The sequence below is a fragment of the Haliotis rufescens genome, unplaced genomic scaffold (genome assembly GCF_023055435.1).
Source record: "Haliotis rufescens isolate VD_foot unplaced genomic scaffold, xgHalRufe1.0.p SCAF_31, whole genome shotgun sequence".
Taxonomy (NCBI): Eukaryota; Metazoa; Mollusca; class Gastropoda; order Lepetellida; family Haliotidae; genus Haliotis; species Haliotis rufescens.
Window position 1 is genome coordinate 1,677,215 of NW_025964013.1, and position 23,495 is coordinate 1,700,709.

A 23,495-nucleotide genomic window follows, 5' to 3' on the forward strand; every position below is an offset into this window, starting at 1 on the left:
TTTATCAAAGTTTTTAATTTTGTCCTCTATTGTTGCACATCATTAATATGTATGTGTTGTAAAACATAAAAGATATGTGATCTGTATGTTGTTAAACATAAATTAAAACAAAATATATGTCTACATGTTGTTAAACATGAATTGCTACAAAATATATGTGATATATAATTATGTTGTCAACCGAGATAGACTGGCTACTGTGACTCAACATCTGTCATGGGTCATCAGGTACTCTATTCACATTTTAAAGGTTTGATCGTGATATAACTAGCTGCCCAAACAGAATATCTATTTGGATTGACTGTTGAGATCTCAAATTCATAAGTAGCTTTAAACTTATTTAAGCATATGAATTAGCGCCTGAACGCTGAAATGTGATACACATACGGCGCTTTGAGTGTAAACCGTCATGACTGAATGCACAACCCACCCGGATGACGGGTAATCTGTCACGTGACTGATTCACATTTCACCTTGTCACGCATTTAGTGGTCCGCCATATTGTGTCGTGAAACGTTTGCACACGGCTCACAGCTATCATCTCCGCGACAAAGTGTCTAAGTTGTCAGATGCAAACCCGACACGCAGGTGTAAACACGACTTAGCATGGCTTTTACTTTACTGGATATCGTTTTGATGGTTGCCGTTTTTTCGTCATCACAACTGATCGAAGCCGCAACGGAGGACCACCCAGAACACACCCGTCTTGATGTTTTTGAACAAGTTCTCGCTATAACTCAGGTTACAAATAGTACTTTTCTCAATGATGCTAAAACAGAACGGTTCCTGGAACTATTGCTACACAACTTTAAGTGTGAGACAACCCAGCCGGCAGCCTGCGAAGATGCTGTGGTAAGTATTAGCCACTTTATTAAATTTCTTTCATGAAGTTTATCAACTTCAGTGTGATAACACGACCGCGGAATGACGCAGCCGAGGAAGACGGACTCGGTAACGAAAAGGTGAAAATCATGTGTTAAACATGTTTTTATTTAACAAAGTACGATTTGTTATATGTGTTTCTAATTTAGATTGAAATTCGTTAATATACATAAAATATTTTTATTTATTTTGGTCAGTAAAATAAAAATCAACATAAATTTATATATTTAACTACCAACACGGGCACTATCCTAGCAGTAGCGGGAATATATATCAGTAATGCCAGTGTGTATGCATGTTTAATTGCCACACACACAAACACCTTATAACCTGGGGCCATTGTTCCGCATCAGTGATCGTCCTCAAAAGCACTATGCAATCCGCCATGTCACGTTTCTCCTGACGACCCACCGTGAACAAGGAGGATACACACTATGTAGGAGGATCGTGGTCCAGCGTGAGGACGGCACACATCTCTCTCAGTTCGACCAATAATTGTACCGTCAAAATCGCACAGCGAGATATTTTCAAATCCGCGTACTAGACCATAAAAGCCTGTATGGTTCAATTCAATTCTTTATTGCCCTTAAGTTTTACAGCTTAACAACACAATGTTTAAACTGTTGATATGGGTGAATACGATTAGCGTACCTATTGAAAATGCACAAGACTATAATTCATTATTTCTTAGTCGACATGCTCTAAAAAGAATTTGAGAATTTGACAGGAAAGTTTATATATTTTTATCCTCTGTGACCCTAAACAATGAGAAAACATTACAGCTGTGTATTTTAGGTAGCAAAACATGTAATAAATATGCCATATGTGACACACCCTTGTGTAGCGCCACATGTTAACATACGTCTTGTGAAATATGTCGGATATAAACGTGACACATCATTGTGAAGCACATCTCCAATACGTATAAAATATTGGAATACAGAAATGTGACAAACACCATGCATTAACGTATTACATTTTAATAAATAGAGGCGTGACAACACCATGCATCATACTTATTATATTTGACTACAGACACGTGACAGAGCGCTAGACCGCTGACCCAGTCAGTTTTGACTTCATTCGTGACCAACTCGTGTTATTCCGGGACAAGCCGAATAGCGACTCGTGCCCCTCTCGTGGCCATTTTTGCGACCGGGTTCCGTCTTAGCGCAAACGGGCATACCTAAAACAATTGTCAACTCGTTGCGTAATGGTTCACACATTTTCCCCATATATTATATATATTTCAGATGCAATTTGAAGCACTTCGGGACGTGCGGAATTATACAGTATGATTGAACACATTTAACTGTGTCTTTGGTATATTTTTAGATGCAAGACATATGTAAAATCAAAAATTATTTCTGAGGGATTCTTTGACGAAGAACTTGAAATCATACGCGCATTCTGATTGGTTTGTCGTATTTTCGCACATAACATTCATCGATAGGGGGAGGAGTCTTCTTGCAGGTGACGGAAAGGGGCGAGTGGTGACGAATGTTTTGACTTGGGAACTGAATGAGTATCGGTGTTTCAGTAGTATCTGTCCGTGGCCCAGGTTGACATGAGAGGCAAGCAAGCGGTTGAGACTGACCCACTCTGACATGCAGTCCCTTCACATAATCCAGAGTGTCGTTCTTTCAAATTTGCCCTGGTTCCACATATGCCATCCAACTTTTGATTTGGGTGGGTATTCTGGGTGTCTAGGTGAGGTCTGCATACTTCACGATGCTTGGATATGTTGTCATACGAATATCATCGAAGTATGAATTTTACGTGTTTAGCTCCGTTTCATATTATAAACAACATAATCAGTTTAATATCAGTTTTATTTATTATTTATTATATTGCACTCAGCAATATTCCAACGATATGACGACGGTTTGTATATAATCGAGCCTTGACCAGACAATCTAGTGATTGACATCATGGGCACCGGTACACGCGATGGGTAACGATGATATGCATCAACCAAGTCAGCGAGCCTGACCACAAGATTCCGTTAGTCGCTTCTTACGACAACCATACTCGCCTCTTACGGCAAATTGTGCTGAAATCTATTCCACCTCGGATCTTCACGGGTATTTATATCAGTATAAAGTATGTCATTATCCTTCTAATGAGTGGTATACCTACACGTACGTCGACCAGCGTTTTATTATTTATAGTGATACAGTCTTATTGAATTCCATAGAAAGTACTGCTCTGGCAATATGGTACGCCGAGGCCATATATAATGACGGCGCGTCTGTCTTGGAGGCCCCGTGTCTGGGGTATGTGTGTACATAGCAGTGATTTGCCACCGACCGGGGTGTCAGCAGATTTCGGGAATCGCCACACAGAGACAAGTTGTTCACGTTACACGACGGGAACTTGTGTTCTGGTGTGTCACGTGTTGTCATTGTCAAGTGGCGGCTGGGTCACCCGTCTCGGCGAGGTAACACCCGTCACACTGCCTGGCTGGTGGCGACATACTTCCTGGTTAAAAGCCTTATGGTTAAAAGCGTTCGCTTGTCACGGTTCGGGAATCATGGGTACAATGCGTGAAGCCCATTTTCCGGTGTCCCCCGCCGTGATATTGCTAATAGCGGCGTAAAACCTTACTCATTCACTATTGTTACTCACTCACTATTGTCTGTGGTGTCCTAACAATATCGATATACTTAAAGTTATATTTGGCATGATTCAATTGATATCAATCGTATCGTTTAGTTTGACCTCTGATGCCCACATCAGGCAAGCTTTAACAATCCGATCTGCAACTACAGACATGATCTTTTTAGAAAAAAATATGCTTTCCGCCTGTTGTGATGTTTTTACTGATTATGAATTCGAAATGAGGGCTAAAGATGGACTTACGGCATTGTCATTGTAAACAACATCCTGTCCACCCTGTTATGTGTTACGTGTTATGTTAAGTTCCGAGGACAGGAAACACGTCATGTAGACTTTGTTTTAAACAAAAGAACAATTTGTTTAAATCATGTGTCAAACCATTGTTTTAAACTGAACACGTTAATTTATTTGATCATTCAGACGTGTGTTCGCTTGTTTATAGATTTCAGTTCAGCCTTGCAAGACTTAAAAATAGTGATTTACAATGCCTGCGTATAGGTCACTTGTTTCCTTAACATGCGTCTGACGGGGATGTCTTTGGCGTTGTTGAAAAGTATCGTGTTGAATTGAATGTTCTTCTAATCAATATCGAAATGTCAGGTCTGGTCTGTGTGTTGTTTAACACCACAAGTCTGCAATATTCCAGCCGTATACCGGTGCATGTCAATCGCGTCGAGACAAAAACACAATGTTTGGCATTATAAGCAAAGTCCCATGCACAACGACACCTGGCCTCACCCCCGCTCCTGTCACTTCGTGCCGTACGCCAGGCAACAGAGACCGGTTCTCACCGGGCCCAACTGACGGGGCTGTCGGTAGTAAGGCGGGTATAGGAGTTGGTCAGAGTGAGTGAATGAGTATGGTTTTACGCCGCTTTTAGCAATATTCCAGCAATATCACGGCGGGGACACCACAAATGGGCTTCACACATTGTAGCCATGTCGGGAATCGAACCCGGGTCTTCGGCGTGACAAGCGAACGCTTTAACCACTAGGCTACCCGACCGCCCCAGAGTTGGTCAGATGCTTCAGGACCTTCCTTTCAGTCCTATCTTCCAGATGCTTCTTCCAGTCCTTCTTTTCCCTTCTTCCAAACCCTCCAGTCTATTTAGAATTTTGTTGATGACATTTGTTGAAACATGTTATAATATGTTAAAATATGTTAGAATATATTAAAATAGGTCAATCTGTATCAAAGTCATCAACCGCCGTGACTCCTGGCGACTGGTACTGGGTTAAAATCTGCATCTGTGCCAGATAACAATGTGAATGACGCACTTGATATATCCGGAAGTATCCGACCAGGGTGCTGATCTAACAGTTGCCTTATCACCAGACTCTTCCCTTAACACCAAGCACCACCACTCTGTGTGTGACAGACACACGTGCGTACATTGCTCGGGACAAGCCGTGTTATATACCTATGCGAACTATACAGATGACCTTTCCGGTCAGAGTAGAGGATCAATATTTTTCAAAACGAACGTCATGTTAAGTCCGGATCAGCATCTATTGCTTCATCAACACGTTGGTTTCGTTACATTGTGTCTAACTGCCCATATTAGGGTGTAGCGGATCTATGTATATATACCACACGTGTCATCGGAGAACCCTAGCCTTGCTGCAAGACTGTACGGAAGGAGACGGTCATTAATTCCGTTGTTGTTACATGATATTTAGCAAGTCTAGATTTGAAATGACGACAGTGTTCTATAGGAACAAAATAAGTTCATTTATAAAACATATTTAGCTGTTAAGTTTGATAAAATAATTTCATGAACAACTACTACTAAACAGCCTATTGTAACTATCGCCCACTTTTGAGAGTTTATTGATGTCGACCCGCACCAACATGCAAAATTAATTTGTTTACGGCAAGCAGATTAATGTTTACACCCGAGCCGTGCGTGCACAGGGAAAAAACGTTTTCCCTATTTGCACTGCTACCTTGACACTCAGGCGTCTCAGTGACAGGAAATACCCCGCCCTTGTAATAATGAAGCATGATTCAAAAGTAGGTATGAGAACGTTATTCACACACACGTAATACATCATTGTGTGGCATGTGTCGTGCACTAACACAATACATATAACTCAGAGACCATATAAGAAATACGTCGACTGACGTGCTGCGATTCTAGAAGTTAATATAATCATTGACTTGAAGCGCAGCGTGACACGCTAACTGATTTATATGCACTTAGATAGGGATAGAAATATTTACACATAAAGTGGCTTTTGATGATTTGATAGTCTATTTTTTAATACCCAGATCCTGTTGTGAGGGTCATAACGGGACCCCGTGTATTTGGGGCCTCTCAATCTGGTTTGTCAAATGTCTCTGAGCCAAACACGGAGGCGAATTACCACGGACGGCATGGTTGACACCCCCCCCCCCCCCCCCCCCCCCCCCCCACACACACACACACACACACACGCACGTAGAGATTTGACCCTGGCTCATCCTGCCCTAGCTCTGTAAATCCGGTTACAGTGTAAGGACGACCTGACTTAATACGAAGTTTATGCCTCAGGGCGCTTTAATGCGGGGAATCTGTCTCTCTTGAAAAGCCATATTGTTTAGCAAAGACGCCAATGTGTTGTGACAGTATTCCGTCTCACGTGTGTCACCGACTTCCCCACACCCACAGTGAGGTTGAGCATCTACTACTACTACTACTACTACTACTACTACTAATGACGTCGATGGTGATGTTGATGGTGTTGAACCACTGACCTGCCGCTCTCTGTGCAGACACTCCATCCACATGACCACTGAGGCGGTCTGATTTGTTTGTTTGTTTGTTTAACGCCGTACTCAGAAATATTCCAGATATATGACGCGGTCTGTAAATAATCGAATCTGGACCAGACAATCAAGAGATAGGCATCATGAGCATCGATCCACGCAATTGGAATACGATGACATGCATCAAACAAGTCAGCGAGCCTGACCACCCGATCCCCTTAGTCGCCTCTTACAAGCATAGTCGCCTTTTATGGCAAGCTTGGGTTGCTGAAGACCCTTTTGAGACGGTCTAAAGGTGACGATGTTATTGCTGCTGATGATGATGACAACAGAAACAACATAAAAAAAAGATTATATATCTGAACTTCGGTACATCTGAACTTCAGTACATCTGAACTTCGGAAAATCAAAACTTCGGGATATCTGAACATCGGAATACCTGAACTTCGGTACATCTGAACTTCGCTACACCTGAACTTGGGAATATCTAAACTTCGGGATATCTGAACATGGGAATATCTGAACATGGGAATATCTGAACTTGGGAATATCTGAACTTCGGTACATCTGAACTTCGGGATATCTAAACTTCGGTATATCTGTACAACGGACTATTTGAACATCGGAATATTTGAGCTTCGGGATATCTAAACTTCGGGATATCTGAACTTCGGTACATCTGAACTTCGCTCCACCTGAACTTCGGAATATCTAAACTTCGGAATATCTAAACTTCGGGATATCTGAACATCGGAATATCTGAACTTCGGTACATCTGAACTTCGGTACATCTGTACAACGGAATATCTGAACATCGAAATATCTGTACAACGGACTATTTGAACATCGGAATATCTGAACATCGGGGTATTTGAACATCGAAATATCTGAACATCGAAATGACTGTACAACGGACTATTTGAACATCGGAATATCTCAGCTTCGGGATATCTAAACTTAGGTATATCTGAACTTCGGAATATTTGAACTTCGGAATATCTGTACAACAGAATATCTGAACATCGGAATATCTGAGCTTCGGGATATCTAAACCTCGGTATATCTGAACTTCGGTATATCTGAACTTCGGTATATCTAAACTTCGGGATATCTGAACTTCGGTATATCTGAACTTCGGTATATCTAAACTTCGGGATATCTTTACCTCGGTATATCTGAACTTCGGTATACCTGAACCTCGGTATATCTGAACTTCTGTACATCTGAACTTTGGTATATCTGAACCTCGGTATATCTGATCTTGGGTATATGTCTTGTAATTTAAATCACCCAAGGGCTAATTCTACAGTACTTATCTCTCAGTCTATCTCCCTTGAGCATCCATAGAGACCATATCTTCGCTTTAAGATGCATTTAGTCAAGATTTCACAGTGCCTATATACTTCTAGATAACGGCAGTTAGTGGCAGTATCCCTCTGTTGCCTGATTAGTGTGTACATCGTCGTCACGGGAACAAAGACGCACTGGAACCGACTGTTACGTCAAGTCGTTGAAAGACATTTGGAAGTGACACACGTAAGGAGGAGACATTTATGGATGTCATCTTCATGAATTAGAAACACAACGTTGTGTTCCTCATAATAAAGAAGTTGACATCCATAAATTTTCTCTTCCTTACTGTAAAGTCAATTTTTGTTTCTTGTTTTGATTACATAGCAATCTGATATCTGCCTCTGTGCTGAACCCGTTTCACACATATACGTCAAAGGAATACCTTCCCAAATTCTATAGATTTACCAGCAAAATGGTTTTCCGCAAGTACACGATAGAGGTGAAAGAATACACTGAGCATGCTCGGGAGAAAGTCAAAGGTTACAGGGAACGTGCCATCTCCCACGGCGTGTCTCGGACATACACCATCTTCTTGAGCAAATACTCGGACATCAACGGCCGTTACTGTCGTCGCTCGGCCAGTTACTGTAGCAAGGACAAATGTTACCGACGTGTGGACATTGCGGGGGAATTAGACTTTTCACGCATGGAGTATTTACCTATAAAAAACTCCTCTGTCTTCAACACGTTCTACAACAAATACTACGTCATTACCGTGCGTGTAGCGATATAAGCTGATTACCTGACAAAGGTTCACAAGAAACCTGTGTTTGTTCTGCGGATGAAGATAGATTTACCTTTGTCAGCAGTGTGTCCATCTCATACATGTCAGTTCTTTTCATATTTTTAAACACGATCTGCTTGAAATCTGACCTTATAAAGATCCGAACTCAAATAAACCGCTTACGTCAATGGAAGATTATTCAGCGTTGTTCTTCCGTCAATCTGTTGAACCGCTGCCTCAGATATTGTGAATACTTCCCCGGGGCTTGAATGCAGGCGTTCGTTACGTTCTAAAAAAGTTAAAAGAAAACGAATGGCCAAACACAAGTCTTTGAAAGACATTTAGAAGTTGGAAGACCATGAACACATGAAACCTTTTGTGGATGATCAACTTCTTTTATTGTTTGAAACGACAAAATCTTCTTTTCGGAGCTACGTTTTGCTCCTTGAGCAGGTGAATACTGGGTAAGCGCAAGGAGTTTATATATTTATATATATTTAAAAAATAAACCACGAGTGGGCCGCGCCTTCATGGTTAACTCTCCTGCCTTGTATTGTTGTAGGACAAACAAACCAACACGAGTCGTGTATTTCTTGTACATTTCAACATTTTGTACATCCTCTTTAAGGATCTTTATAAAATGTATATGCTTTTAATTTTTTACACTTACTTAAATAATGATGACTCCCTGAATACAATCTGACTTCGGCAACGTCGGACAAGTCTATGTTATGGACAGGGGGCTTACGTTTGGTATTTCTCCGATATTCTCACAATATTCACGTCGATTATCTGTACCTTTTCTCCAAATACAGGTTGTCTTACCTGTCCCACGTTTGAATGCGATTGCTCGGCCATTGCCTTCATCTGCGTTGCCCAGCTTCGTCTATGGGGAACAACTCTCTCAAAAGTAACGTCGTCCAATCACGAGCTCATGTTCGAATCTCCAGAAATAACGTCATGACAGAACAATGTTTCATCGTGAAATATAAGATAGCTACGTGATAAATCGCAAAGAACAAGGAAGGACGAACCGTGGTTTATATCACAATAAAACTTCGTTCTATCATGAGAGCTTCAAATATTCGCTCCAAACTTGATGACGTCATATATTAGACGACGATATTGTTTAGAGGGAAATGTCTAGTAAGTCCCCATGGATGTAGCTTGGCCGAACTATCGTATGCTAAAGTGGGAGAGATATGACAATCGGTATTAGGAGAAAAGGTACAGATGGTCGACGTGAGGATTGTGAGAATATGTGGGAAATACTAACCATTAACCCACCTTTCGTAAAATGGACTTGTCCGACACAGCCGAGGTCGGATTCTATTCAGGGTGCCATCATTGTTAAAATTGGGGTAAGTATTTTTAACTTGTACTTTTTATGAACATCCTTTTAAGAGGTTGTACATAATGTTGATACCTCACATAAGAAATAAACAACTCGCAGTCATTGTTTATCGTACAATAAAACACTGCAAGGTGAATACACCGCGCTCTCTTCATTGTTCTTCGCATAGCCATCAGCAGTTGGTGCATATCAGGATATGGCGGTATGGAATGTGATATGCATCAGATATTCAGTCATGGCCACACAAATAACCTGATCTCTCCGTCACGTTGTTAATGGTTCAGACATTTCCACAAGAACGTGTCGCAACCTTCCATGACATTCACATGGGAATCCGTTCCGACCGGGACTGTTGGCAAGCAGTTACTGGAACGTGATAGAAGAAATTAAAATGATAAAAAACCCACAACTTTTAGATAATGTCATTATAATTTTATAAGTTTTTTTCTGAATGAAAGGAAATGTTAAGAACATTTATATTTGCTATACATAATGAAGGTGTTTGAGGTTACCATTGTACAACGCTAGAGAGGTGGGGCAAGAGTGTCATGGAACGTTACCATGGTTACCACGACACGTTAATAATGTAGATGACTGTTAAACAAAACGAACCCGGGAATTAACTGACGACTGAATCTGATGGTCAGGTTCTGTGACTTGGTGGATTGCTTGTTAACCTACTTCATAATATCAACCACTGGTCGAGGCTGCCGTCATGTAGCTGGGCTGTTGCTGGATGCGGCGTAAACCAACAACCAGACGGCACATAGATAAGTTCATCTGAGACAGATCGACATTTTCGCTTTTGTCGTGTTAATGAGCCATACTGGTATTTGGTAGCATCGTGTTGGCTACTAGCCGATCGGGCCCCTTGGGTATTCCGGGGCCAAACACAGGTCGGCTGAGGATTGGGGGGTCACGATGGACGGTCTGGAAGAGTAAGTGTCACCGTACCCCGGCGCGTGCGTCGTCTTTGATCCTATCATAGCACTTGTTTGCTGGCTTTGCTCGACTGTTCACAGGCCGCTGGCTACAATATTGAAGCGCGGCATAAAACGCCATTCACTCACCCACTCAACATAACATCGCCGTGGCGAAACAACAGTTCGGAAAATCCAACAGCTCAAACTTCATTAAAGAATATATTCGCAATAAATTTTAGGATGACGCGTCGTCGTTCAAGAGGATACCCCTTACATAGTTGAATATGTTTGGTCAGTCAGAGCTCAGAGATGTTATATTATACGTCGGTGGAATTTCTTAGTCTTGCCGGTTTTTTGCTTTTGCGCGGAGTGTTTTATTCCAAGTTTGTTTTTGTTGTTCCGCCAACAAAGGAGTCACACATACGTGTTCACATTGCAGCAAGGAACATACTTTAATGTTGTAATGCGAACCAGAAACACTGTCAAGTTTGGCCTGGGCACAATGTGTCCACGCCAACATCAGGGTCAACTTGTTGTTTACGAGCGTCTGATGGCGGCTGTCAAAAAGAATGAATGGTATTGATGAAAAGTGATATTGGTTTATTTGAGAATATGTTCCCCATTCAACATAGTAGAACCGACTGCCTGTTTCACAAAGCTTGGATTTGTCAAGTTACGATAATATCACGAGTTGTTTTAATTCTTTGGAGTTTTTCTTTATGTAGGTCGGGTTGGTTTGGGTTTGAGAAATGAACCGCACTTAAAGCGTAATCGTATCTCGGTGTTAGAACCTACACCGAAACGTCGCTCTTAATTGTAATAAAGAAGCTGTTCATCCATAAATTCTTATCTTTACTTAGTATTTCGGATTGGCAGTAAAATACGAGAAATACAATAATGCAAAATGTTCTCAAGGAAAACAGACAAACAATTTGTCAAAGAAAATTCCGTAATGTTTTACGCCGCAGGTGCGATAGCTCAGCCACCTCACGGGGCACCAGGAATGGGCTTCACACATTGTACCAATGCTGGTCTCTCTCCTCAGCGTTAAAGATTCATTCAGAAAAGCTGATGTTTTTTAAATCAAACACCGTGTGACACAGTATCGTCTGAAAACCACAATGCGACACACGATCGTCACGGCTGTGTTGTGGTTGGCAGATGACGTCAGCAACTGTTAATACCATGTAATTGGCCTATGACCTCCCCATTAACAGCTGACCTGGCGGGACACTTATTGATCGGTGCTGTCATCACAAGCACCATCAACCTCTTCAATACATGATTTACGTCAAATGTCACGTCCTTGAAGGTCACGTGTCAAAGGTCGTAGAAAGTGAGTAATTTCCTTCTTTGTTGTTCGGCGGCGTCCGTGACAACACGTGACAAAACGGCGACAGGGGAGATTCACACCCTGGTTTTACAGCTGAGAGTGGTGTTCTTGTGTCACTACAGATCTTGAGCTTTTTTACACTGACTTGAGTGAGTGAGTAAACGGGCTTTACGCTACTTATCGCCGTCACGGCGGGGGATGTAAAGTATGGGCTCTATAGAATCTACTCATTTGGAGGAATTGAACCCAGGTTGTCGGCGTGGCGAGTAAACACTGTCCCCACCGGACCACCCTATCGCTCACGACCGTTACGATAGAATGTCAAACCATCTGTCTATCACACTTGTATTGATTTCATCTCTATATTTGACGTTTGAACTTTACTTTTATCTCTCCGTGGTCGTGATGAGGAGTTCGTATGACTGAATTTCATTTAGAAGCACGTATGACATATTCCATTTAGTAGTTCGTATGACATATTCCGTTTAGTAGTTCGTATGACATATTCCATTTAGTAGTTCGTATGACATATTCCATTTAGTAGTTCGTATGACATATTCCATTTAGTAGTATGTATGACATATTCCGTTTAGTAGTTCGTATGACACAATTCCGTTTAATAGTTCGGGTGTATAATGGCCACGTCTGTAAAATGACCTCGGGTGTATAATGGCCACGTCTGTAAAATGACCACGGGTGTATAATGACCACTGGTGTATAATGACCACGTCTGTATAATGACCACGTCTGCAAAATGACCGCGGGTGTATAATGTCCACGTCTATATAATGACCACGTCTGTATATTGTCCACGGGTATATAATGTCCACGGGTGTATATTGACCACGTCTATATAATGACCACGTCTGTATAATGACCACGTCTGCAAAATGACCGCGGGTGTATAATGTCCACGTCTATATGATGACCACGTCTGTATATTGTCCACGGGTGTATAATGACCACGTCTGCAAAACGACCACGGGTGTATAATGACCACTTCATATAATGACCACGGGTGTATAATGACCACGCGTGTATAATGACCACGGGTGTATAATGACCACGTCTGCATAATGACCACGTCTGTATAATGACCACGTCTGTAAAATGAGTACGGGTGTATAATGACCACGTCTATATAATGACCACTGGTGTATGATGTCCACGGGTGTATAATGACCGCGGGTGTATAATGTCCACGTCTGCATAATGACCACGTCTGTATAATGACCACGTCTGTATAATGTCCACGGGTGTATAATGACCACTGGTGTATGATGTCCACGGGTGTATAATGACGACAGGTGTGCAATGACCGCGGGTGTTTAATGACCACGTCTGTATACTGTTGACGGGTGTGTAACATTTTTATGCAACTCAACATCCCAATTCATAGCACATCTTTCTTTGACACTCCTATCCCTTTGTATCAATGCGCAAATTTATAACTTTTGTATTTGAACTGGTTAACTTTTTCATATTTCATAGTTGTGATACAGCTTGGCGACCCCCAACTTTCCTCGCCATCTTGTCACTCGCAAGTCCGCGAGGTGTCACGTGATATGATGCAGCGGCCAATCACGAGCGTTGCTGTCAGGTCTCCTCCCCGCAGTCAGTGATGGAGACTTTGCCGACTTAATACGAACACATTAGAAACATTCGGAATTGCGACTTCCGGTAATAGAACTGTTCAACTGACATGTTATTGATGATACAAATTATCTCTACCAACGTATGTCAATCAGAGTTGTGTCAATGTTGACAGGTCAAGTGACGTGGAGGAGTCTTTAGTTTACAACGTGTGGCATATTGTGGACAGGCCGTCATGCTTCTTGGCAGGTGATGGATTTGACCCTGAGGGCCTCAGTGTTATGTAACAACTAAACTCGGACAACAGAAACCTAGTGTATTCTTAATGCTTAAAACATTTCACGTAAAACACCACTGACTGTGCCGCCGCCTGACACACACACGCACACACGCACGCACGCACGCACGCACGCATACACACACACGCGCACACACATGCTTTTGTCGGTAAATCGTTACCTCGCGTTTCCAATTGTTGCACACGTGCGTGTCAATCATACTTGAATGATATTCCCTTTTCTAGAATCTGAAACTGACTTCAGACCCAGCTGTCTGATGTGCATTATTAAATTGTGACGAGGCAGGGCGCGATGTCGTTCTGAGAAACCGAGACTGACGTCTACCGTGTCAAGAATGAGAGTGACATTTAAAAAGTACAATGGCATGTGCCCGCCCACGTTATAGGGTTGGTCTATCCGGATGTCAAGAAATACAAGATCGGGACAGACTCGCTCTTAAATGGTCATGCAGAACAATCGCCACAAGTATGTTTGTCAACAAGGACGTTTATGTCGAGTGTAGGGTTGAGGTACATGGTTATGTCGAGTGTGGGGTGAGGTACATGGTTATGTCGAGTGTTGGGATGAGGTACATGGTTATGTCGAGTGTTGGGGTGAGGTACATGGTTATGTCGAGTGTTGGGGTGAGGTACATGGTGATGTCGAGTGTTGGGGTGAGGTACACAGTTATGTCGAGTGTTGAGGTGAGATACATGGTTATGTCGAGTGTAAGGATGAGGTACATGGTTATGGCGAGTGTAGGGGTGAGGTACATGGTTATGTCGAGTGTTGAAGTGAGATACATGGTTATGTCAAGTGTAGGGATGAGGTACATGGCAATGTCGAGTGTTGAGGTGAGATACATGGTTATGTCGAGTGTTGGGATGAGGTACATGGCAATGTCGAGTGTTGAGGTGAGATACATGGTTATGTCGAGTGTTGGGATGAGGTACATGGCAATGTCGAGTGTTGAGGTGAGATACATCGTTATGTCGAGTGTTTGGATGAGGTACATGGCAATGTCGAGTGTTGAGGTGAGATACATGTTTATGTCGAGTGTAGGGGTGAGGTACATGGCTATGTCGAGTGTAGGGATGAGGTACATGGTTATGTCGAGTGTAGGGATGAGGTTCATGGCTATGTCGAGTGTTGGGGTGAGGTACATGGTTATGTCGAGAGTTGGGATTAGGTACATAGTTATGTCGAGTGTTGAGGTGAGAAACATGGTTATGTCGAGTGTTGGGGTGAGGAACATGGTTATGTCCAGTGTTGGGGTGAGGTACACAGTTATGTCGAGTGTTGAGGTGAGATACATCGTTATGTCGAGTGTAAGGATGAGGTACATGGTTATGGCGAGTGTACGGGTGAGGTACATGGTTATGTCGAGTGTAGGGGTGAGGTACATGGTTATGTCGAGTGTTGAAGTGAGATACATGGTTATGCCGTGTGTTGGGGTGAGGTACATGGTCATGTCGAGTGTAGGGATGAGGTACATGGTTATGTCGAGTGTAGGGATGAGGTACATGGCAATGTCGAGTGTTGAGGTGAGATACATGGTTATGTCGAGTGTAGGGGTGAGGTACATGGCTATGTCGAGTGTAGGGGTGAGGTACATGGCAATGTCGAGTGTTGAGGTGAGATACATGGTTATGTCGAGTGTAGGGGTGAGGTACATGGCTATGTCGAGTGTAGGGATGAGGTACATGGTTATGTCGAGTGTAGGGGTGAGGTACATGGTTATGTCGAGTGTAGGGACGAAGTTCATAGTTATGTCGAGAGTTGGGTTGAGGCACATAGTTATGTCGAGTGTTGGGGTGAGGTTCATGGCTATGTCGAGTGTTGAGGTGAGCTACATGGTTATGTCGAGTGTTGGGGTGAGATACATTATTATGTCGAGTGTAGGGATGAGGTACATGGTCATGTCAAGTGTTTGGATGAGATACATGTTGATGTCGAGTGTAGGGGCGAGATACATGGTTATGTCGAGTGTTTGGGTGAGGTACATGGCTATGTCGAGTGTAGGGATGAGATACATGGTTATGTCGAGTGTTGGGATGAGGTTCATGGTTATGTCGAGAATTTGGGTGAGGCACATATTTATGTCAAGTGTTGGGATGAGGTACATGGTTATGGCGAGTGTACGGGTGAGGTACATGGTCATGTCAAGTGTTTGGATGAGCTACATGGTTATGTCGAGTGTAGGGGCGAGATACATGGTTATGTCGAGTGTAGGGGTGAGGTACATGGTTATGTCGAGTGTAGGGGTGAGGTACATGGTTATGTCGAGTGTAGGGGTGAGGTACATGGTTATGTCGAGTGTAGGGGTGAGGTACATGGTTATGTCGAGTGTAGGGGTGAGGTACATGGTTATGTCGAGTGTAGGGATGAGGTACATGGTTATGTCGAGTGTAGGGGTGAGGTACATAGTTATGTCGAGTGTAGGGATGAGGTACATGGGTATGTCGAGTGTTGGGATGAGGTACATGGTTATGTCGAGTGTAGGGACGAGGTACATGGTTATGTCGAGTGTAGGGACGAGGTACATGGCAATGTCGAGTGTAGGGGTGAGGTACATGGTTATGTCGAGTGTTTGGATGAGCTACATGGTTATGTCGAGTGTAGGGGCGAGATACATGGTTATGTCGAGTGTAGGGGTGAGGTACATGGTTATGTCGAGTGTTTGGATGAGCTACATGGTTATGTCGAGTGTAGGGGCGAGATACATGGTTATGTCGAGTGTAGGGGTGAGGTACATGGTTATGTCGAGTGTTGGGGTGAGGTACATGGTTATGGCGAGTGTACGGGTGAGGTACATGGTTATGTCGAGTGTAGGGACGAGGTACATGGTTATGTCGAGTGTTGGGGTGAGGTACATAGTTATGTCGAGTGTAGGGACGAGGTACATGGTTATGTCGAGTGTAGGGACGAGGTACATGGCAATGTCGAGTGTAGGGATGAGGTACATGGTTATGGCGAGTGTACGGGTGAGGTACATGGTTATGTCGAGTGTAGGGATGAGGTACATGGTTATGTCGAGTGTAGGGATGAGGTACATGGTTATGTCGAGTGTAGGGACGAGGTACATGGCAATGTCGAGTGTAGGGATGAGGTACATGGTTATGGCGAGTGTACGGGTGAGGTACATGGTTATGTCGAGTGTAGGGATGAGGTACATGGTTATGTCGAGTGTAGGGATGAGGTACATGGTTATGTCGAGTGTTGGGGTGAGGTACATGACTATGTCGAGTGTAGGGGTGAGGTACATGGTTATGTCGAGTGTAGGGATGAGGTACATGGTGATGTCGAGTGTTGGGGTGAGGTACATGACTATGTCGAGTGTAGGGGTGAGGTACATGGTTATGTCGAGTATTGGGGTGAGGTACATGACTATGTCGAGTGTAGGGATGAGGTACATGGTTATGTCGAGTGTTGGGGTGAGGTACATGACTATGTCGAGTGTAGGGATGAGGTACATGGTTATGTCGAGTGTTGGGGTGAGGTACATGACTATGTCGAGTGTAGGGGTGAGGTACATGGTTATGTCGAGTATTGGGGTGAGGTACATAGTTATGTCGAGTGTAGGGATGAGGTGCATGGTTATGTCGAGTGTAGGGGTGAGGTACATGGTTATATCGAGTGTAGGGGTGAGGTACATGGTTATGTCGAGTGTAGGGGTGAGGTACATGGTTATGTCGAGTGTAGGGGTGAGGTACATGGTTATGTCTTGTGTAGGGGTGAGGTACATGGTTATGTCGAGTGTAGGGATGAGGTACATGGTTATGTCGAGTGTAGGGGTGAGGTACATAGTTATGTCGAGTGTGGGGATGAGGTACATGGGTATGTCGAGTGTTGGGATGAGGTACATGGTTATGTCGAGCGTAGGGACGAGGTACATGGTTATGTCGAGTGTAGGGACGAGGTACATGGCAATGTCGAGTGTAGGGGTGAGGTACATGGTTATGTCGAGTGTAAGGGTGAGGTACATAGCTATGTCGAGTGTAGGGATGAGATACATGGTTATGTCAAGTGTTGGGATGAGGTACATGGTTATGTCGAGTGTAGGGACGAGGTACATGGTTATGTCGAGTGTTGGGGCGAGGTACATAGTTATGTCGAGTGTTAAGGTGAGAAACATGGTTATGTCGAGTGTAGGGATGAGGGACATAGTTATGTCGAGTGTACTTGGGTGAGGTCCATGACTATGTCGTGTGTAGGGGTGAGGTACATGGTTATGTCGAGTGTTGGGGTGAGGTACATGGTTATGTCAAGTGTTTGGATGAGCTACATGGTTATGTCGAGTGTAGGGGCGAGATACATGGTTATGTCGAGTGTAGGGGTGAGGTACATGGTTATGTCGAGTGTAGGGGTGAGGTACATGGTTATGTCGAGTGTAGGGGTGAGGTACATGGTTATGTCGAGTGTAGGGGTGAGGTACATGGTTATGTCGAGTGTAGGGGTGAGGTACATGGGTATGTCGAGTGTAGGGGTGAGGTACATGGTTATGTCGAGTGTAGGGATGAGGTACATGGTTATGTCGAGTGTAGGGGTGAGGTACATAGTTATGTCGAGTGTAGGGATGAGGTACATGGGTATGTCGAGTGTTGGGATGAGGTACATGGTTATGTCGAGTGTAGGGACGAGGTACATGGTTATGTCGAGTGTAGGGACGAGGTACATGGCAATGTCGAGTGTAGGGGTGAGGTACATGGTTATGTCGAGTGTTTGGATGAGCTACATTGTTATGTCGAGTGTAGGGGCGAGATACATGGTTATGTCGAGTGTTTGGGTGAGGTACATGGTTATGTCGAGTGTTTGGATGAGCTACATGGTTATGTCGAGTGTAGGGGCGAGATACATGGCTATGTCGAGTGTAGGGGTGAGGTATATGGTTATGTCGAGTGTAGGGGTGAGGTACATGGTTATGTCGAGTGTAGGGGTGAGGTACATGGTTATGTCGAGTGTAGGGATGAGGTACATGGTTATGTCGAGTGTAGGGGTGAGGTACATAGTTATGTCGAGTGTAGGGATGAGGTACATGGGTATGTCGAGTGTTGGGATGAGGTACATGGTTATGTCGAGTGTAGGGACGAGGTACATGGTTATGTCGAGTGTAGGGACGAGATACATGGCAATGTCGAGTGTAGGGGTGAGGTACATGGTTATGTCGAGTGTAGGGGTGAGGTACATAGCTATGTCGAGTGTAGGGATGAGATACATGGTTATGTCAAGTGTTGGGATGAGGTACATGGTTATGTCGAGTGTTGGGGCGAGGTACATAGTTATGTCGAGTGTTAAGGTGAGAAACATGGTTTTGTCGAGTGTAGGGATGAGGGACATAGTTATGTCGAGTGTTGGGGTGAGGTCCATGACTATGTCGAGTGTAGGGGTGAGGTACATGGTTATGTCGAGTGTAGGGGTGAGGTACATGGTTATGTCGAGTGTAGGGGTGCGATACAATAAATTGTAGCAGGATCACTTAGGGTACATGGGGTTTTATGTGTCTTGCGCTTGGTTTTATACCACTAGCCGCATATGGTCTTATGTGTCCCGCGTCAGGTTTTCTACCTGAGGCGGGACACTTAAAACCCCATGTACCCCGAGTGATCATGTTACAACAAATATATCTTACCGTTTACCCCTTCGGTGAAACCCACGAGCACGGGTATGGTGCTGACAAACCTAGAAACATAATCGGGGCGAACCGTGATTCGAACCCACAATCATAGGCTTCTGGTGTCCCAAGGGACGCAACTCAGCATAGCGAATCACGGCGCTTTAGACAACTGGGCCACCCGTACCCCACATTGTCAAATAGTTGAAACAAATTCAGTATTGATAGAAAACAGCTGTTTGTTTGAACTGAGGGTAACATGCACAATGGCACTCGACTTCCACTGACTCAGAAAAAGCGTGCGGTTTTTACTTTGAAGCGGGGTATAAGGGATTTTTTCTGCCTCCCAGAAATCCGGGTGCAGCCTGATTTGCTCCGGGCGGGGTATACGAGATTGAGTCCCCCGTTCAGAAATCTATTTCTCTCCATGGCGGGATACATGGTATTTGATCAAGATCACGTGGACCAATCAGATCTTATCATTCTGACATGGAGGTATGATAAAGGATTGTGTCGAGTGTGGGGGTGAGATACAAGTTTATGTCTAGTGTAGGGGTGAGATACAAGTTTATGTCTAGTGTAGGGGTGAGATACTAGTTTATGTCTAGTGTAGGGGTGAGATACAAGTTTATGTCTTGTGTAGGGGTGAGATACTAGTTTATGTCTAGTGTAGGGGTGAGATACAAGTTTATGTCTTGTGTAGGGGTGAGATACTAGTTTATATGGAGTGTAGGGGTGAGATACTAGTTTATGTCTAGTGTAGGGGTGAGATACAAGTTTATGTCTTGTGTAGGGGTGAGATACAAGTTTATGTCTAGTGTAGGGGTGAGATACAAGTTTATGTCTTGTGTAGGGGTGAGATACAAGTTTATGTGGAGTGTAGGGATGAAGTGCAGGTTTCATCATGCTCGTTACGCCCAGCTTCGTCATATCCGAAGCTGGTATTCTGTGACTGAGCGACTTCAAACTTCAGAGAGCTTTCGTGAAACACTTCCCAAATGATTTGCCCACGCCTGCATTCTACCTCAATATGTAGCGCCCTATTAAACATTTCTTATTAAACTTTGTTTGATCTTTACAACATAAACTTATCATTGATGGTATCTACACGTGAAATACTCCCGAACAGGGCACACGGTAATCGCCAGTCTATTGATCGTGACAGACAGTGCTGACCGCTGCTACCCTCCACAACCCGGTAGGGCATGGGTACAAAACTAAAATGTAAAAGGAATTTTAACTTTTAAATATTTGTTCACTGTTTCATCGCCTCAGGGAACATTCGCAATTGAATACGCAACTCAAGTCACTTTATGCCGAGCCGGGATTGTAGTCGAGGGGTAATCCTGTTTCAGTTGTTCAAAGGAATGTTGGGCGTTGGAGATATCCCGCAGGGTGCCATCGTTTAGATAACATTTATATATAATAGAAGGTTTGATTCAAACACGAATGTATTTTGCTGTAGAGTAAGTCGTGTGGAAATTGGTAAAACCAACATTTCGCGACGTGTTGGGTATGGGCGATGTTAAACAACCCTTACCATAATATAAGTACTCCTTGCTAAAAGTAGAGTGGTTGTACAATTTCTGCTGTATCATGAGCATGTGGGCATGTGGGAATGAATCACTGTCATATAGTGATGATACGAGGTGTTCGCTAAAAGGTGAGCGTATCCTTCCCCACCCCGTCCACTTCTGTCTTGGTGATGCTACCAGGTGTTCGCTAAAAGCTGAGCGTATCCTGCCCCACCCCGTCCACTTCTGTCTTGGTGATGATACGAGGTGTTCGCTAAAAGCTGAGCGTATCCTTCCCAAACCCCGTCCACTTCTATCTTGGTGATGCTACCAGGTGTTCGCTAAAAGGTGAGCGTATCCTTCCCCACCCCGTCCACTTCTGTCTTGGTGATGACACCAGGTGTTCGCTAAAAGGTGAGCGTATCCTTCCCCACCCCGTCCACTTCTGTCTTGGTGATGATACCAGGTGTTCGCTAAAAGGTGAGCGTATCCTGCCCCACCCCGTCCACTTCTGTCTTGGTGATGCTACCAGGTGTTCGCTAAAAGGTGAGCGTATCCTTCCCCACCCCGTCCACTTCTGTCTTGGTGATGCTACCAGGTGTTCGCTAAAAGGTGAGCGTATCCTTCCCCACCCCGTCCACTTCTGTCTTGGTGATGCTACCAGGTGTTCGCTAAAAGGTGAGCGTATCCTTCCCCACCCCGTCCACTTCTGTCTTGGTGATGCTACCAGGTGTTCGCTAAAAGGTGAGCGTATCCTTCCCCACCCCGTCCACTTCTGTCTTGGTGATGCTACCAGGTGTTCGCTAAAAGGTGAGCGTATCCTTCCCCACCCCGTCCACTTCTGTCTTGGTGATGCTACCAGGTGTTCGCTAAAAGGTGAGCGTATCCTTCCCCACCCCGTCCACTTCTGTCTTGGTGATGCTACCAGGTGTTCGCTAAAAGGTGAGCGTATCCTGCCCCACCCCGTCCACTTCTGTCTTGGTGATGCTACCAGGTGTTCGCTAAAAGGTGAGCGTATCCTTCCCCACCCCGTCCACTTCTGTCTTGGTGATGCTACCAGGTGTTCGCTAAAAGGTGAGCGTATCCTTCCCCACCCCGTCCACTTCTGTCTTGGTGATGATACCAGGTGTTCGCTAAAAGGTGAGCGTATCCTTCCCCACCCCGTCCACTTCTGTCTTGGTGATGCTACCAGGTGTTCGCTAAAAGGTGAGCGTATCCTTCCCCACCCCGTCCACTTCTGTCTTGGTGATGATACCAGGTGTTCGCTAAAAGGTGAGCGTATCCTGCCCCACCCCGTCCACTTCTGTCTTGGTGATGATACCAGGTGTTCGCTAAAAGGTGAGCGTATCCTGCCCCACCCCGTCCACTTCTGTCTTGGTGATGCTACCAGGTGTTCGCTAAAAGGTGAGCGTATCCTTCCCCACCCCGTCCACTTCTGTCTTGGTGATGATACCAGGTGTTCGCTAAAAGGTGGGCGTATCCTGCCCCACCCCGTCCACTTCTGTCTTGGTGATGACACCAGGTGTTCGCTAAAAGCTGAGCGTATCCTTCCCCACCCCGTCAGCTTCTGTCTTGGTGATGACACCAGGTGTTCGCTAAAAGGTGGGCGTATCCTTCCCCACCCCGTCAACTTCTGTCTTGGGGATGATCTCACGTGTGTTTGCATCGTAGTAGAGATGTTCACAGTCATATATCTGTTTAAACAAATGTTCAAACCAAATGGAAACAACGTAATCTCTACTTGTTCAGTCGGGAGTCTTTAGACTACAGAAATGAGCTGAACTCACTGACACCAGCGTGTCGCTTCACACATCTGCAGCTCCCCGCGACATCAACACAACGTGGACACTCTGGTGTTTTGCCAAATATTTTATCTCTGAAGTGTAAGGATCAGTTGTGGTTTCTCTGAAACAATCGCTCTTTACTGCCGTTGCTTGATCGTTATATAAATCTGTCAAAGCAATCCTATGAATAAATTAGCCATGTCCATTTACCCACACACGGTAAGGTGGAGGCACATAGACATGTTATGATAAAGAAAGGGTTATTTAATATTCTGGGATTTCAGGGAAGGACATTTTCGGCCAGAGACATAGACTGAGTGGCAAAAGAAAGTGTACCGAGTTTGTTTTTTATGTAATTAAACATTGGAAGTACTTTTGTGAAATTGGTCCATCACTCCATCACTCCCTGCAACAGTTTGTAAAAGGTAACCTGTGGCTGGGTAATGTTGTGTAAAGGTAAACTGGCTCAATGAAGACAGTGGTAAGAAATTTGCAACCATATGAAATGTTGTAAATTTATGAAGAAGAAAGCAAAAGATTTTCAAAGATAAGATGTCCAAGATACCTATCAACAGTTGTGTATTGTGCGAATGCATTTTGTAAATCCATTTAAAAAAAAAATCCAATTTAAAACCATGTAGAAGTGCTCTCTGAGTGCTGACAAAGCGCCAGGACAGTTCATTTTTTATATAATATTTCAATAACTTAAGAAATTTTCAATTGAAAATCAAACATATGATGAAATCAACTGAGACTTTTGCTTCTAAGTTTAGAATCCT

At 44.0% G+C, this 23,495-nt stretch overlaps 1 protein-coding gene across 1 annotated transcript in view; it reads left to right on the forward strand.

The window, feature by feature from the left end:
- The first annotated feature begins 469 nt into the window (after positions 1 to 469).
- LOC124136779 (zinc transporter ZIP12-like) overlaps positions 470 to 23,495 on the forward strand; it is a 49,258-nt gene continuing 26,232 nt past the window's right edge. Inside the window, exon 1 of the mRNA XM_048380526.1 lies at positions 470 to 852. Within this exon, the coding sequence (XP_048236483.1) occupies positions 607 to 852 (246 nt within the window). The 5' untranslated portion in view covers positions 470 to 606. The remainder of the gene's footprint in view (positions 853 to 23,495) is intronic.